The sequence below is a fragment of the Plecotus auritus genome (genome assembly GCF_963455305.1).
Source record: "Plecotus auritus genome assembly, chromosome: 9".
Lineage (NCBI taxonomy): Eukaryota > Metazoa > Chordata > Mammalia > Chiroptera > Vespertilionidae > Plecotus > Plecotus auritus.
Window position 1 is genome coordinate 102,209,593 of NC_137783.1, and position 17,374 is coordinate 102,226,966.

At 37.2% G+C, this 17,374-nt stretch overlaps 1 protein-coding gene across 5 annotated transcripts in view; it reads right to left on the bottom strand.

Moving 5' to 3' along the window:
* Positions 1 to 3,232: 3,232 nt before the first annotated feature.
* ANKRD42 (ankyrin repeat domain 42) overlaps positions 3,233 to 17,374 on the bottom strand; it is a 58,502-nt gene continuing 44,360 nt past the window's right edge. For 4 of the 5 annotated variants that reach the window (XM_080640421.1, XM_080640420.1, XM_080640425.1 and 1 more), the window contains 4 exons: positions 13,712 to 13,884; positions 12,425 to 12,551; positions 5,157 to 5,301; positions 3,233 to 3,664 (listed from right to left, as the gene is read on the bottom strand). In XM_080640421.1, the coding sequence (XP_080496547.1) occupies positions 3,575 to 3,664; positions 5,157 to 5,301; positions 12,425 to 12,551; positions 13,712 to 13,884 (535 nt within the window). In that variant the 3' untranslated portion in view covers positions 3,233 to 3,574. The remainder of the gene's footprint in view (positions 3,665 to 5,156; positions 5,302 to 12,424; positions 12,552 to 13,711; positions 13,885 to 17,374) is intronic. The other variant, XM_080640422.1, reaches the window with a different exon arrangement.

The following is a 17,374-nucleotide window of genomic DNA, read 5'->3' on the forward strand; positions in this document are numbered from 1 at the left end:
CCACTATAAAATAGCTATTGTACATCTATTTCTTATACTAAACTCTGAGTTACCCAAAGGCCTCTAAGTATATATGAGGTACTTCTTATGCCTGTGAAATAAGTGATATGCATAGATCTCAATCTTAATCCAACTTGTTAATATTTTAAATATTTTATTATGGGTGTGATGAGAATGTTTCATTTATAGAGTTTCTGAGAACACTAAACCTTTTTAGCATTTTATGTAGGTGATAAGTCTCCAAGAGGATTAGTTACCTTCATCTTGTTTATGGCCATAGACTAGATCCTAACTTGCCCATTCAAACTATTTGGTGATAGTAGACCAGGCAATATTATGTAAGGACTAGTTAAGAGTCAGTAAAAACCTTTCACCATATTTGAAAAACAATTTAAGGCTTATAATGCCCATTTTATCAATTGTTAAGAATTTAGATATGTAACATCTTAAGTTTTAAATATTCAAAAGTTTTACATATTTTTTAATATAAAGAGAAATGAGGCAGTAGAAAAGGCTATGGGCCACCAACAAGGAAATAAGTGATTACCATTTCGTAGACTAGTGACTATATAACAGTGAATATGCTAAAAGAAAATATGTATCAACTCACTTATTTTTCACAGCAATCCTCTTGGGCAGGTATTATCCTCATTTTATAGCTAAATAAACAAGCTAAGCAAGTTAAGTAACTTGCCAGGGTCACACAGCAGGTAAGTGATATAAACTCCAAATCTCATGTTCTTACTCAGTACCCTAGAGATGGACAAACAATCTACTGAGGCATGAGGGAAAATATTAGCGTTTCTACTTATATCTCTTTTGACATCTTTTATACTTTATATTATATATTTTTACTTTTTTTACTTTACTATAATGTGGCTAATAAATATATATTTGGTTTTTGTCCCCAGTTCCTGGCACAGAGCTCATAAATTCCTTGTTATTTCTGGAGTGATAGAGCTGATCACTTGGAATCTCCAGAGTGAGTGTCTTTTTTATGTGGAGGTGACTGGTAGCTAGGACCCCCTATGTAGCTTCAGAATGGGGATTGGTTCCCAGAAAGACCAAGGCATGATTAGAGAGTTGAAACTTTTAGTCTCCCCTCCCCCTGACCTCAACCTCCAGGGAGAGGAAAGGAAAGAAGAGCTGAACATTGAAAGTTCCATCACCAATCGCCAATCCAGTAAACATATCGAGGTGCTAGGAGGGTGAAACACTCTTGACAGGGCATGGAAGCTTCACACACCTGTGCATCTCCCATTTGGCTGTTTCTGAGATATTTTCCTGAGTTCCATGAGTCATTTTAGCAAATTATTGAACCTGGGGAGGATGATATGGGAACCCCAGATGAACAACAGAAGTATCCATGACAACCTGGGACTTGGAAATGGTGTCTGAATTGGAGGCAGTTTAGTGAGACTGAGCCCTTAACTTGTGGAGTCTAATGCTAACTCTGGGTAGTTGATGTCCAAATTGAATTGTTGAACACCAGTTGGTGTCCAAAAAAACTCAGAGAATTGATTGTTAGTGTTGGAAAACACCACAGATAACATGAGGATAATATATTTTTGTGATTGCTAATCAAACACATGTAATTTAGGGGTTGTATTACAATTTAGCTGCTATAATAAACCCAAAATAATAGTAGCTTAAATAACATAGAGGTTTAGTTCTCTCTTACTTATAATCCAAGTGTAAGCATTCTAGCACTAGTATGTCAGCTCTATGTCTCAGGGGCCAGCCTCCGACCTATCTTATTGCTCTAACATCCCTGTATTGCCTCATTCTCAAGGTCCAATGACTCAGCACCACATCCACATTCCAGAAGAGGAAATGGGCAAGAGGTGGGCAAACGCTTTCCTTCAGCAGAATGACCCTAAAGTTACACACACCATTTTTGCTCACACACTATGGGCCACAACTTAGTATCTTAGATGCAAAGGAGGCTGAAAAGTACATCCTTATCCTGAGCAGCCACAAACCCAGGTAAATCCTAACATTGTAGAAAAAGGGGAGGGTAGATATTGGAGAACAACCAGGGAACCTCTGCTATTTCCTACCTCATTTGTTCAGAGAGAGACTAGAGACATCAATTTGAGAAAACTGGAGTAATTATAACAGACTAGTTCTAGGATTGAGTTTAACGATAGGGTCACCAGGTTAGAAGGAAAAAGTAAGGCTATATGTCCCAGAATATGAGAAAAATGTTGGATTTGTGAATTCTAGCAGTGGTTAAGAAGAATGCAGACTCTGAACTTTCCCTGCTAAGATTAGAATCCTGGCTCCCTCTTGCTGTGTGGTTCTGGGCAAATTATTTAACCTCCATGCATCTATCACATACTGTTGTGAGAATTGAGAGAGTATTTGTAAAGGATTTGGCACAGATCGCACACATAGTAAGTGCCCAATAAATGTTGACAACTATTATTACTACAGATTGAAAACCTTTTGGAAACCACAGAAAAACTAACAATAATGACTAAAGGTTATGAAAAGGGTTTAATACTAGCTTACAGACCCTTGACCAGCCCTGTACTGGTCTTCGCAATAACATGCACTCATGTCAGAGCAAACTGGTGAAACAGGGTCCAATTAGCCTTTAGCCTCCTTATAAGGTACATGCCAGGGCCTGGAGGGTGGACAGTCTGATGTACAGCAAGAAGCTGCTGTCAGTGAAGCCCAAAGCTAGCCATCAGATCTTCAGGGGGAAACAGGATCTAGACAATTTCCCCAGGAGCGTGACAAATCTTTTCTAGGTCAAGGGGTGGGGTCGGGTAGGAAAAGGGAGGGAATTGAAGTCAGAACTTGCTTTTTTTTTTAGTCAGCTAAGTTGGGGAAAAAACAATAAAACCATGTATTTTTTATTCTGCCCAATTTGCCTCGTCTCTACATTCCTTTCTTAGAGAGCTTGCAAGACAGAACAATGGTTGAATTTTAAAGCAGGTTATATACATGGGTATTCTTAGTAAGCACACGTGTTTTTTAAAATTCTTTTACAAGTACTGGTCTTCATTTCTGTAAAACTTTCCTGAGTGAGATATTTGGTCGTTATTGCAAAGTTGGCCTTTTCTAAAACTTACTGTTCTTATATTGCATTTTCTCCCAAGTCCAAATGCTTTCTAAAAGTCAAGTCACTTGAAAAGTTAAAAAACAAAACAAAAAACACATGTACCTTAGTAGTAAGGTACTCTCTAGAAAATAAGAGAAACATAATCTATTATGAAGCTATAATAGAATTTTTAAAAATTTTTAATATCTATCATAATTTTAACATCTAGAATTGTATTTCTTTGGAAACTTTAATATTATATTTTAAAGTTTATGTGAATATTGGCTAAATTAATTACTCATAAATCTAAATCTTGACTTGCCTACATAACTATAAAGAGGATATATTGGGAGGGGAATACAACTGAGTACATGTAATTTTAACAATTCCTTTGAGGTTATGTAACATATTTCTGCCTTAAGAATTGGAGTAATTGTATATCAGAGTAACTTTAGAAGAGTTTAACATATCAATTTTTAAAATAAAGGAGATATCAAGCAAGTTTATTTAAATTCGTTTCATTGATTAGTACCTTCTCACAAAAACACCCCCAGAAGACACTTTTTTCTTCACTCGCTTCTTCTCTTTGCTTGACTCAAAAGAAGAGTCATCTTCCTACAAATGACAAAAAAGAGAACCAAGTAAGATTTCTACCCTAGACACATTTCATCTTTCTATCTGTTCCAAAAGAAAAAAATTAATGATACTAATATTTTCAACTCTAGATTAAAGTAAAATAAAACAGTGTCAGGAAGTTTGCCTTACAGATCAGGTTTGAGGTGATACAGGCCTGGAACAGAACTAACTCACCTTGTGACTAAAGAAAAAATTTCCTGTGAAAGGAAAATATGTAACGTACCCATATCCCTACACTGTGTCACATGAGCTGTCCACAAGGACCACATCATGGCTGTCTTCACTCACAGAAGGGAGCAAGGGTCAAAGTTTCCCCAGTGTACTTTCTGCCTCTTCTAATGAGACCAGATGGCCTGAAATAAAAGTGCCACTAGGTTTCCTGCTGACACTGTCACTCAGTTATAAAAATACTCCACCTGCTTTTCTGTATTTGTTCTTTGTATCTGTTTCCATATTCGTTTCTTTTTAGCTTCCTTCTAGAGATTTGTCCTTTTCATCTATAACTATAAGCATTTTTCTATATTCCAATTCATAGTTCCAGCTGGAAATTATGAAAAGAGCTAAGGCTATGGAATCAAAAGTTAGAGATTGAATACTGATCCCACCATAACTAGTTGCATGAATTTAGACAACTCCACTCTCTGAGCCTCAGTTTCTTCAGATGTTAAATGAGGGCAGATCAAATGACATGTGATAATATGTGTAAGTGTTGCAAATGTAATCTGAACAAAGGAATACTATGACAACTTCCATGCTGGCTTTCTATTCTTAAAATTGCTCTTTTGAGAAACTGACGCTTTCTTACATGGATTCCACTCAAAGCACTTTATTTTGGCTATTTAGAATGTTAAATTATATATATACTCTCTAATTGCCTTAGAATTCTTATTGATTACTCTGCAAATATTTTTTACTTATATGGGGCAATAATAAGAACAGTAACACTTACTGCACTTTTATGAACCAGGCTGCTGTTCTAACCAATATATATGTAAATATATATATAGATATGTGTGTACTAGAGGCCCGATTCCCGAAATTCGTGCAAGAGTAGGCCTTCCTTCCCCAGGCTGCCGGCACCGGCTTCCCTCTGGCACCGGGGACCCTGGCTTCCCTTTGGCCACCAGCAGGCACCCAGGACCCGGACTTCCCTTGCAGCCCCGGCTTCGTCTGGAAGGTCATCCAGAAGGATGTCTGGTCTAATTAGCATATTACCCTCCTTTTATTATTATAGATATATGAAGGAATATACATAGATATGTATTCATTTAATCCTTACAACACTCTAGAAAATATAAATTATTACCTCCAGTTTACAACTAAGGCAAAGAGAAGTTAAATGATTTGCTCAAATCAAAAAAGGTTGTAGCCAGGATTCAAATCCAGATATCCCCAGTCCAAAGCTTGAACTCTTCATTACTCTTGTATGCTACTTCTTGAGAAAGATCAATGTGTTAAGTAGGACACTAACCACCGCCACGAGATTGGGGACCTGAGTATCTTCCAGGGTCTCTCTGAGCTGATCCACCTCTGCTCGACATTCATCCAGCTGACTTTCTAGCTTTTCTCTCCGTAGTCGTTCATACTGCAGCTGGCCCTGCAGCTCTTGGATAGTCCTGTCAAAAACAGATTTTGTTTTCAGTCAGTCTCCAATATGAACTAAATATGATTTTGGTAATAGTGAAAAGCATCCATGCACTGTATTTAAGGCAAATCAAAAACTAACTGTGTACTCGACAAATATGTATTGAGAAGCTACATGAACCAGCACTGATCTAGACACTGGGGATCAGCAGTAAACCAAATGGGCCAAATATGCCCTCAAGGTCTTGCCTTAGCAGTGGAGGAAGACACACAGGAAAGAAAATAAGTAATTATGGTATGTTGGAAGTTGATAAATGCCAAGGGAGAAAAAATAAAGCAAGAAAGAGTCATATAAAATGTTGTTGAAGAGGGCATTAACACTTCACACACAGTGGCAGAGAAGCCCTTACTGAGAAGGTGCTTCTGAGCAAAGTTCTAAAGAAATGAGGGAGATAATCAAGCAGACATCTGGGGGAAGGGCATTCCACACAGAAGAATGGGTCCAAAGGCCCTACACCAGAAGTATGCCTGGTGACCTGAAAGAAAACCAGAGGCCATGTGGTTGGAATAGTTTAAAGTATAAAAGGGATAGTAGGTCAGAGAGGTAAAAGGAATCCAATAAAGTAGAGCTTTTACTCTCAGTGAAATGGGAAGCCATTGGAGGGTCTGAGCAGAGAAATGGCATAATTGATCTAGACTTCTTTTTTCTTTTGGTGTGTGTGTGTGTGTGTGTGTGTGTGTGTGTGTGTGTGTGTGTGTGTTTTCTATTGATTTGCAGGTATTTTACCATCCTTGCATCCCTCGGAATAAATCCTACTTGGTCATGGTGTATGATCTTTCTAATGTAATGCTGAATCTGATTTGCTAGAATTTTGTTGGGGATTTTAGCATCTATTTTCATCAGAGATATTGCCTTGCAATTCTCTTTCTTTGTAGTATCTTTATCTGATTTTGGGATTAGGGTAATGCTGGCTTCATAGAAAGAGCTTGGAAGTGTTCCTTCCTCTTGAATTTTTTGGAATAGTCTGAGGAGGATAGGTTTCATTCTTCTTCGAATATTTGGTAAAACTCCACTGTGAAGCCATCTGGCCCAGGGCTTTTGTTTGCTGGAAGTTTTTTGATTACTGCTTCAATTTCCTCCATAGTTATCGCCCTATTCAGATTTTTTTATTCTTCCTGAGTTTTGGAAGGTTGTATTTTTCTAGGATTATGTCCATTTCTTCTAGGTTGACCAGCTTATTGGAACAGAGTTGTTCATAGTATTTTTTTACAATCCTTTGTATTCCTGTATGGTCTGTTGTTATTTTGCCTCTTTCATTTCTGATTTTGTTTATTTGGGTCCTCTCTCTCTGCTTCTTGGTGAATCTGGCTAAAGGTTCATGGACCTTGTTTATCCTTTCAAAGAACCAGCTCTTGGTTTTATTGATCTTTTGTATTGTGCTTTTAATCTCTATGTCATTTATTTCCTCTCTGATCTTTATTATTTCCTTCCTTCTACTCCCTCTGAGCTTTTGTTGTTAGTCTCTTTCTCATTCTTTCAGTTGTAGAGTTAGGTAATTTATTACCAGTTTTTCTTGCTTTTTGAGATAGGCCTGTAATGCTATGAACTTCCCTTTCAGGACCACTTTCACTGTGTCCCATAAATTTTGGATTGTTGTGTTTTCATTGTCATTTGTTTCCAGGATGTTTTTTACTTCTTCTTTGATCTCTTTGGTAACCCAATCATTGTTTAATAACATGCTATTTTACCTCCAAGTGTTTGAATTTTTTTGATTATTTATATTGTAGTTATTTTTAATATTATGCTATTGTGATCTGAAAATATGCTTGATATGATTTCAATCTTCTTGAATTTGAAGAGACTTTGCCTGTGTCCTAATATGTGATCTGTCTTTGAAAATGTCCCATGTGCACTTGAGAAGAATATATATTCTGTAGCTTTGGGGTGAAATGTTCTTAAGATGTCGATTAAGTCCATCTGATCTTTTGGAGTCATTTAGGATTGTTTTTTCTTTGCTGATTTTTTCTCTAGAGGATTTATCCAGTGATATCAATGGGGTATTAAAGTCCCCTACTATGATTGTATTGCTGCTGATCTCTCCCTTGATGTCTTCCAGAAGTTTTTTTATGTATTTAGGTGCTCCTGCATTGGGTGCATATATGTTTACCAGAGTTATATCCTCTTGTTGTATCAATCCTTTTAATATTATGAAGTGGCTTTCCTTATCTCTTGTTATGGCCTTCACTTTGAGGTCTATTTTGTCAGATATAAGTATTGCTACCCCAGCTCTTTTTTCATTTCCATTTGCCTGAAATATATTTTTCCATCCCTTCACTTTCAGTCTGTGTGAGTCCCTTGTTCTGAGGTGGGTCTCTTGTAGACAGCATATATATGGGTCATGTTTTCTTATCCATTTAGCCACTCGATGTCCTTTGATTGGAGCATTTAATCCATTTATGTTTAAGGTTATTATTGATAGGTACTTGTTAGTAGCCATTTTTATTTGGACTTAAACGTAATATGGAAAAACCATAAAAATCTTAGAAGAATCCATAGACAGCAAAATATCAGGCATATGTTGTAGCAATATCTTCACTGATACAGCTCCTAGGACAATGGAAACTAAGGAGAAAATAAACAAATGGGACTACATAAAAAATAAAGAGCTTCTGCACACCAAAAGAAACCATCAACAAAACAACAAGAAAGCCCACTGCATGGGAGAACATATTTGCCCATGTTACCTCCAATAAGGGTTTAATCTCCAAAATTTATAGGGAACTCATATAACTTACAAAAGGAAGATAAACAATCCAATCAAAAAATGGGCAAAGGACCTAAATAGACACTTTTTGAAAAAGGACATACAGAAAGTCAAGAGACATACAAAAGCATGCTCAAAGTCACTAATCATCCAAGACGTGCAAATCAAAACGACAATGAGATACCATCTCACACCTGTCAGAATGGCTATCATCAACAAACAACAAGTACTGGTGAGGATGTGGAGAAAAAGGAACCCCCTTGCACTGCTGGTGGGAATGCAGACTGGTGCAGCCGCTGTGGAAAACAGTATGGAATTTCCTCAAAAAATTAAAAATGGAGCTCCCATTTGACCCAGTAATCCCACTCCTAGGACTATATCTCAAGAATCCAGAAACACCATTCAGAAAGGATAACAGCACCCCTATGTTCACAGCAGCACAATTTACAATAGCTAAGATTTGGAAACAGCCTAAGTGCCCATCAGCAGATGAGTGGATTAAAAAAATGTGGTACATCTACACAATGGAATACTACGCTGCTGTAAAAAAGAAGGAACTCTTACCATTCACAACAGCATGGATGGACATGGAGGGCATTATGCTAAGCAAAATAAGTCAGCCGGAGAAAGATAAATATCACATGATCTCACTCATTTGTGGAATATAATGAACACCATAAACTGATGAACAAAAATAGATACAGAGACAGAGAAGCATCAAACAGACCGTCAAACTTCAGAGGGAAGGCAGGGGAGGGTGGGGGGAGTAAGAGATCAACCAAAGGACTTATATGCATGCATGTAAGCATAACCAATGTACACAGACAGTAGTGGGGTAAGGGCATGTGCTGGGGGTAGGGTGGCCAGGGAAAGGTGAATGGGGGAAAAAGGAGACATATGTAATACTATATGTAATACTTTAAACAATAAAGTATCTTTTTTTCTTTATTGATTAAGGTATATGTGTCCTTATCACTCCATTGCCCCCCCCCACTCATGCCCTCACCCCCCTATTGTCTGTGTCCATTGGTTAGGCTTATATGCATGCATACAAGTCCTTTGGTTAATCTCTCCCCCTACCTCCACCCTCCCCTACCTTCCCTCTGAGGTTTGACGGTCTGATCGATGCTTCTCTTTCTCTGGATCTGTTTTTGCTCATCAATTTATGTTGTTCATTATATTCCATAAATGAGTGAGATCATGTGATATTTATCTTTCTCCGGTTGACTTATTTTGCTTAGCATAATGCCCTCCATGTCCATCCATGCTGTTGTGAATGGTAAGAATTCCTTCTTTTTTACCACAGCGTAGTATTCCATTCTGTAGATGTACCACATTTTTTTAATCCACTCATCTGCTGATGGGCACTTAGGCTGTTTCCAAATCTTAGCTATGGTAAATTGTGCCGCTTTGAACATAGGGGTGCTATTATCCTTTCTGATTGGTGTTTCTGATTTCTTGGGATATATTCCTAGAAGTGGGATTACTGGGTCAAATGGGAGTTCCAGTTTTAGTTTTTTGAGGAAACTCCATACTGTTCTCCCCAGTGGCTGCACCAGTCTGCATTCCCACCAGCAGTGCACAAGGGTTCCTTTTCCTTCTCATCCTCGCCAGCACTTATCGTTTGTTGATTTGGTGATGATAGCCATTCTGACAGGTGTGAGATGGTACCGCATTGTCGTTTTGATTTGCATGTCTTGGATGATTAGTGACTTTGAGCATGTTTTCCTATGTCACTTGGCCTTCCTTAAATGGAATAGAGTAGAGAACCCAGAAATCGACCCAAACCACTATGCTCAATTAATATTTGACAAAGGAGGCAAGAACATACAATGGAGTCAAGACAGTCTCTCCAATAAATGGTGTTGGGAAAATTGGACAGATACATGCAAAAAAAAATGATAGTAGACCACCAACTTACACCATACACAAAAATGAACTCAAAATGGACAAAGGACTTAAACATATGATGGGAAACCATAAAAAATACTAGAGGAATTCACAGGCAGCAAAATCTCAGACATATGCCGAAGCAATTTCTTCACTGATACAGCTCCTAGGGCAATGGAAACTAAAGAGAAAATAAACAAATGGGACTACATCAAAATAAAAAGCTTTTGCACAGCAAAAGAAACCATCAACAAAACAACAAGAAAGCCCACTGCATGGGAGAACGTATTTGCCAATGTTATCACTGATAAGGGTTTAATCTCCAACATTTACAGGAAACTCATACAACTTAACAAAAGATAAACAACCCAATCAAAAAATGGGCAAAGGACCTAAATAGACACTTTTCGAAAGAGGACATTCAGAAAGTCAAGAGACACATGAAAACATGCTCAAAGTCACTAATCATCCGAGAGATGCAAATCAAAACAACAATGAGGTACCACCTCACACCTGTCAGAATGGCTATCATCACCAAATCAACAAATGACAAGTGCTGGAGAGGATGCGGAGAAAAAGGAACCCTCCTGCACTGCTGGTGAGAATGCAGACTGGTGCAGCCATTGTGGGAAACAGTATGGCGTCTCCTCGAAAATTTAAAAATGGAAGTGCCATTTGACCTAGTAATACCACTTCTAGGACTATATCCCAAGAAACCAGAAACACCAATCAGAAAGGATAATAGCACCCCTATGTTCATAGCAGCACAACTTACCATAGCTAAGATTTGGAAACAACCTAAATGCCCATCAATGAGTGGATTGAAAAACTATAGTACATCTACACAATGGAATACTACGCTGCAATTAAAATAGAAGGAATTCTTACCATTTGCAGCAGCATGGTTGGAACTGGAGAGCATCATGCTAAGTGAAATAAGCCAGGAAGTGAAAGAAAAACACCACATGATCGCACTCATTTATGGAAAATAAAGAACATTATAACCTGATGATCGAAAAGATAGATACAGAGGCAGAGAAGCATCGAACAGACTGTCAAATTACAGTGGGAAGGCTGGGGAGTGTTGCAGGGGAGGGAGGTAGGGGATCAACCAAAAGACTTGTATGCATGCATATAGGCATAACCAATTAACACAAGACACTGCGGGGGAGGGGGGTGAGGGCATGTGCCGGGGGCGTAGGGGAGTCCAGGGGAAGGTCAATGGGGGGGGGGGGGGAAGGAGACATATGTACTACTATTTGTAATACTTTAAACAATAAAATAAAATTTCAAAAAAAGTAGGGGGGGGGGGATGCTGTAGCTATAGTATATAATCTGCCTGGAAGAGAAGCAACAGAAACCAAAATTTAAAACTCATTATCTAGGAAAGAATTGTTCCGTTGTGAAGTACTTTTCTAGACTACAAGGGATCTAAAAACTTTCAGTTAGGCTCTTTCGCAAAGGGCAATACTAAAAATATTCCATATCTTAGAATACTGTAATCAATACAGAGGAAATGGACAGCTAACTAAACAATGTGATTTGTGAGACATCAAGAAGGCCCCTGGTTTTTTTAAAAAAATTAAGTTTTGCCCCAGTTTCCTAGTGTCTAAAAACCCACTAAAAGATAAGAGTATTTTGGCTTAAAGCTTTGTCTTCTACTCAAATTACCAAGTACCCATAGAAGGATAACCCTTATCAAAGATTTAGATATTACTCTGAATGCATTTACCAGACCTCTTACTGAGTCTATATTCAGAAGAAGACAGAGAAAAGGGAAGCAGGAGGTTCTAAGAGTCTGAGGAAAAGAGACGCAACCAAAGGAGAGGGCGGAGAAAGAGAATCCTCTTTACAGACTCAAGTTTTGATTAAAAGTCTCCTCCCCTGTCTCCCTTTGTTCCCTGTCCATTCTGAAAAGCAGACAGACAAGCAGAGCGGCAGTGGGAAGAAATAAACACTAGGCATCCTCTATTCCAGCTGCCATTAATTAACTAGAGAGGCACCAAATGTGCAGAGAGCCAACTTAGGGAGCATGGAATAAAGGTTGCAACTGCTCACTGCCTCTGGACACAGAGCATCCTCTGATGAGGTACCACAGCCCTGGGCCTCAGATTCATGAATAAACAATCCAATTTGATAGGGATGGTTATAGATGTGCTGGTTGAAAAGCTCAAAGTAGCTGTGATCTCAAAAAAAAAACAACTCTATAGAATTTCAATTTTACAAGATGAAAAGAGTTTTGGAGATAGGTTGTGCAAAAATGTGAATCTATTTAACACTACTGAATTGTACTTAAAAATGGTTAAGATGCTATACTTCATGTGTTTTTTAACACAAAAAAAATCTTAATGCTTTCTCCATGTGGGGACTTAGGAGGAAAACAGGATAGACTCTGATGCCCTTTGGTGGGGATAAAAAAAACAAGTGTTGGTCAACAAACTCTCACATGGCATTTAGAGAGAGAACTAAAAAGAAACCATTAAAGTTTGGAGGACATTACTTTTCAGACTCCAGCCGTTCTTTCTTCTGCTTTAAGTCTTCTTCTGTTATCCCTCCCAAGTGTTTATAGTTGCTCTCAGCAATTTCCAGGAGGTGTCTCAATTCTACAATTTTCTTATAAGCTCTCACTGCAAGACAGAGTTGCATAGAAACCTAATTTAGACAGGTGCTCGTGGGATGCTCATCCTGGAGCCTATTCTTCCTCTAAAGCCAGTGTCTGTGTGGTTTGGGGAGGAGGTGGGAGGAGGTGGCATACACACAGAAGGATAAATATCAGTAAATAATATTTAGATGAACAAGCAATGATAAACCTGAATGAAGGGTTCTCCTCCTGCTCTTGGAGGATGTATCAGATTGTTATGACTTTTTAAACTATGAACAAGAAAGTTTGTAGACTAGTAGTGGTTTAGAGTAGTGGTATATTACAGGACCATGCATAATCTACGATATGACAAAAATATATAAAAATTGAAATATGCTGCATTTATTTAACACAAGAACTAGCCCAGCTCCCAAATTTTATGATTAGTTACCTGTAATATCTATGAAAGAGAATACTGAGAGAAGGAAGTATGTTGAGAGCTGCTTTTAGCTATTCTCCAACTATCAAACCTTCTATCCTGTGTGGTAGTGCTTCTCAACCTGGGGTGATTTTCTCCCCTAAGGACATTTGACATCATCTGGATACATTGTTGCTTGTGAACTTGATGGGTGGAGAAGAATAGGTTAATGGCATCTACAGGCTCAGGTCTCTTCTCAAATGTCACTCCTTTAGAGAGGACTCCTCTAATGGTTATCTTATCTATAGCACTACCCTACTTTATTTTCTTTATGTATCTATTTTCTTATTATCTGTCACCACCACATCACCAGAATGTAAGTTCTGGGTGATGCTGGGGATTTTATATTGTTCACTGTTTCTCCAATAACTACAACAGTATCTGGCACATTGTAGACAACAAATATTTGCTGCTATTATTATCTGTAAAAACATTTGCCAACTAACCATGGAAATTCTTGGGATGTCTCTTCCTGTTTCCTATGATCCACTTAAATAATATTTCCTCTTATATAACATTTTCCTCCTTGAGGGAAAGAGATCATGTCTTACATTTTTTATATGTTCAACAACACCTAGTACCAAAATTATAGTTCTGGTTCCCCCCAAAATGAAAGTATTTTACTTTGTATATAATAGCTATCTTTAGGATAATTTTCAAATTTGTGGAAAAGACAATGGCTATGGCATTTCTTAAAGAACAAATCACAAGAGAGTTGGCACACTTACTTCTGGCATCTGTTTTATCCGACTCATTAAGATATAAATCATTTTTAGCATCAGTGCTTCCCTCAACACCATGTCTTATAAAACACTTTATATCATCTTCATCAATTTCATTATCATCTATATCATATTTCTGTTGCCCCTCTAATAGCTGTACTGCTGCTAAATGGGCAAACCTGTAGAAAAGAATCAACAATGAACAAGAACCACAATTTTCAAACTGAAACTGCAGTTTGAACTTAATTTAAGTAATTACACTTTGTACATTATGCCACCAACCCACCCATTCAGTAAAGGAACAAAACTGTACCTGAATATCAGTGCCAATTTGATGTACTATATCCAGCTAGTAGTACATGGGAAACTCAGTTATTCAACACTAAGGACAAGAGATCATTAAAGACAGATTCCATCATTTTTATTGGCAAAAACCCAACTGAAAGAGGAGACCCAAAGATAATTGCTAAATTGAACAGAAAGTTCAAAACCACCCTATTTGATCACCTGCATTTACTACCTTTTTCTGATGGCCTAATTTAGATTGTAGAATTAGTTAGTTATGGTTGCAGATTTAAGGCTAACTTATAGCTCTAGCACCCTTATTCTTGATTCTTCTTCAACCCAAAACACTTGACATGGCTTTGAAATTTAATGGAAAAATAATGACTTTCCATCCATATTTTCTATTTTCTTTGCTATTTCCTACATCTCTGAAGCTTCCAATAATATACCTTTGATTTTGGAGTTGTTGTAATTGCATGTAATCTGCATATTATCCCACAGCTTTGCTAATTAGGATGTTCAATGCTTTCTCTTAGGACAAGGATAATTACTCGCTAACTGTAAGGTCTGGGGCTGGGAAAGCAGGAACTTTACAAACTTTGCTTTCTAGCCTGCTTTAGCCTGCTTGAATAATGAGGAAGATAAACTTAAGCTGTCTGACCTTGTAGGCCAGAGACTAGATATGCCCATAATTTCAATGCCATGCCAGGTGCATTTTTTAATTGGATAGAACTGTGTTGTTTTCAAGACCAGCAGCGAGATAACCAAATGCACATAGGGCTGGCTCTTTAATAAAAAGGGAAGTTCTGCTTGTAGCCTTGCTTAGAATTTGAATTCATTTTCTCTAAGCCCACTGGTGTAGCCCACCGGTGAATAAAGTGTGACTCCCCCGGCCTGTGCTTTCGGACCGCGGGACCTCACCCGAGAGCTTTCAATAAACGCGATTTTTCGCTTTTAACCTGCTTGTCTTGGTCAACTTATTGGTTTCGGTCGGGTTAAGTCTTACATCTCTGATTAAACCTTACACTAACCACAAAAACCTCAAATTCTATGTTTTCCATAACCACATAACCACACACACATACACATACATATATTCTTACCTTTCACCAGGTACTGCAAATCATTAAAGATATAGGAATAAACATATGTAGGAAATTATAAGGTTAACAGAAATCATTAGTTCTATTACTATGTTGTAATTTAACAGCTTTCATTTACTGAGTACTTGCTTTATACCAGATTCAACACTACACTTACACTTAGCCTTTTGGTGCATGAATGAAAAAAAAATGTGGGCCAGAAATTATGATTAATCCAGATACATCCATAGAGTTAAATCACCCATGTAATCTTGGTATAAAGATAAACAAGTAGATTCAACAGACAAAATATGAAGTCTAGAAATAAGCCCACACAAATATGGACACTAACTTGGACAAAGACACAAAGGTAATAAAGTGGAGAAAGGACAGCCTTTTCAACAAATGGTGCTACGATTGGATATCTATATTTAAAAAAAAAAAGAAAAGAAAAAACACCTTGGATGCATACCTCAAAATGCATCATAGACCTCAACGTAAGACCTAAAACTATACAACATCTAAAAGAAACCAAAGGAGAAAATCTTTGTGACTTCGTTTTAATTGACAATTTCTTAGATATGATACCAAAAAAAAAAAACCATAATCCATAAAAGAACAAATTGATTTAAAAAAAAAACTTCTTCTCGTCAAAGACATTGTTAATAAAATTAAAAAAACAAGCCCAAACTGAGAGAACATTTTTACAAAACAAAAATGTAAGGAAAAAACTAGTATGCAGAATATATAAATAGCTTGTAAAGCAACAATAAGAAAACAACTCACTTTTAAAAACTGGACAAAAGATCTAAACTTCACTTCACCAAAAGAAAATATACAAATGGAAAATATGCATATGAAAAAATGCTCAAAATCAAAATCATTTTTATTAGGAAAATGCAAATTATAACCACAATGAGATGCCACTGCATACCTACTAAAATCAAAGAACCTGACAACAGAGACTTTTGGAATGCCTATGGTCACTTTGGAAGCACTATGGCAGCTTCTTATGAAGTTAAACATACCCTTAGCATATGACCCACCAATACTACCCCTAAGTATTTACCCAAGTAAACTTAAAGCTTATATTCACACAAAATCCTGTATGTGAATATTTATAGCAGTGTTATTCATTATCACCAAAAAATGGATACAATCAAGATCTCCTTCAACAGGTTAGTGGATAATCAAACTATGGAATACTATAGAATTCTACATCTGATGGAATACTATTCAGCAATAAGAAATGAACTACTAATACATATGAATACTCAAAATAATTATGCTGGCTTAAAGAAGCCAGCTATATAATAGTACTTACTATATGATTCCATTCATAATAAAACTCTAAAAATGCAAACTAATCTACAGTGACAAAAAGCAGATCAGTGTTTGCTTAGGGAAGCCAGCAATGGGAGGGAGGGAGATTACAAAGGAGCACAAGAAGACTTTTGGGGGTGATGAATACTACTATGTTCACTATCTTGATTGTGAAGGTTTCATGGGTGTCTATATATATCAGAATTCACTAAGTTGTACTGTACAAGTATGTATACTTCATTGTATAGCAATTATACCTTGATAAAGCTGTTTATGAAAATAAAAATAAAGTGGGCCTCAGTTGATCACAATCCTAGGTACATAGTACAACAAAAACCACCCTCCAATGCTTCAAAGAAATACCAGATAAAATTTTAAGAAACATGAACTCACAAATAAAAATTTCATGGCAATTTAATTATTAGGTCTTTACATCCTTTCAAGCTTCATATGCATCTTTTAGCCCACACTCCTACTTTATTTTTTTATTTTAGTTTATTGATTTGAGAGAGAGAAACATTGATTTGTTGTTCTACTTATTTATGCATTCATTGGTTGATTCTTGTATGTGCCCTGACTGGGCATTGAACCAGAAACACTCTAACCAACTGAGCTACCCAGAGCACACACTCCTACTTTAGATTCAAGTGGTACTGAGCCACATGCAGTTCCTCAAACACACAAGTGTCTTCTTATAGCTCCTTCTCCTTCAAGTGCAGCATAAATGTTGCTTTCTCCAAAAAAATAAGTTTTCCTTGACTTCTACATAAATTCTGTCGTCCTACAGTTTCCTTCATAACTCTTACCATCATCTGTATTAATATTTCTCCCCCACAACTTTCAAATAGGAAGACTTGGGCACTTTTCTCCTATGTTCTTACTGTACCTTATACATCAATAGCTTATATAATAAATAGGTAATATGCAAATTGACCCTCACACCATAACGCTGTCACAAGATGGCTGCACCCACAGTGGA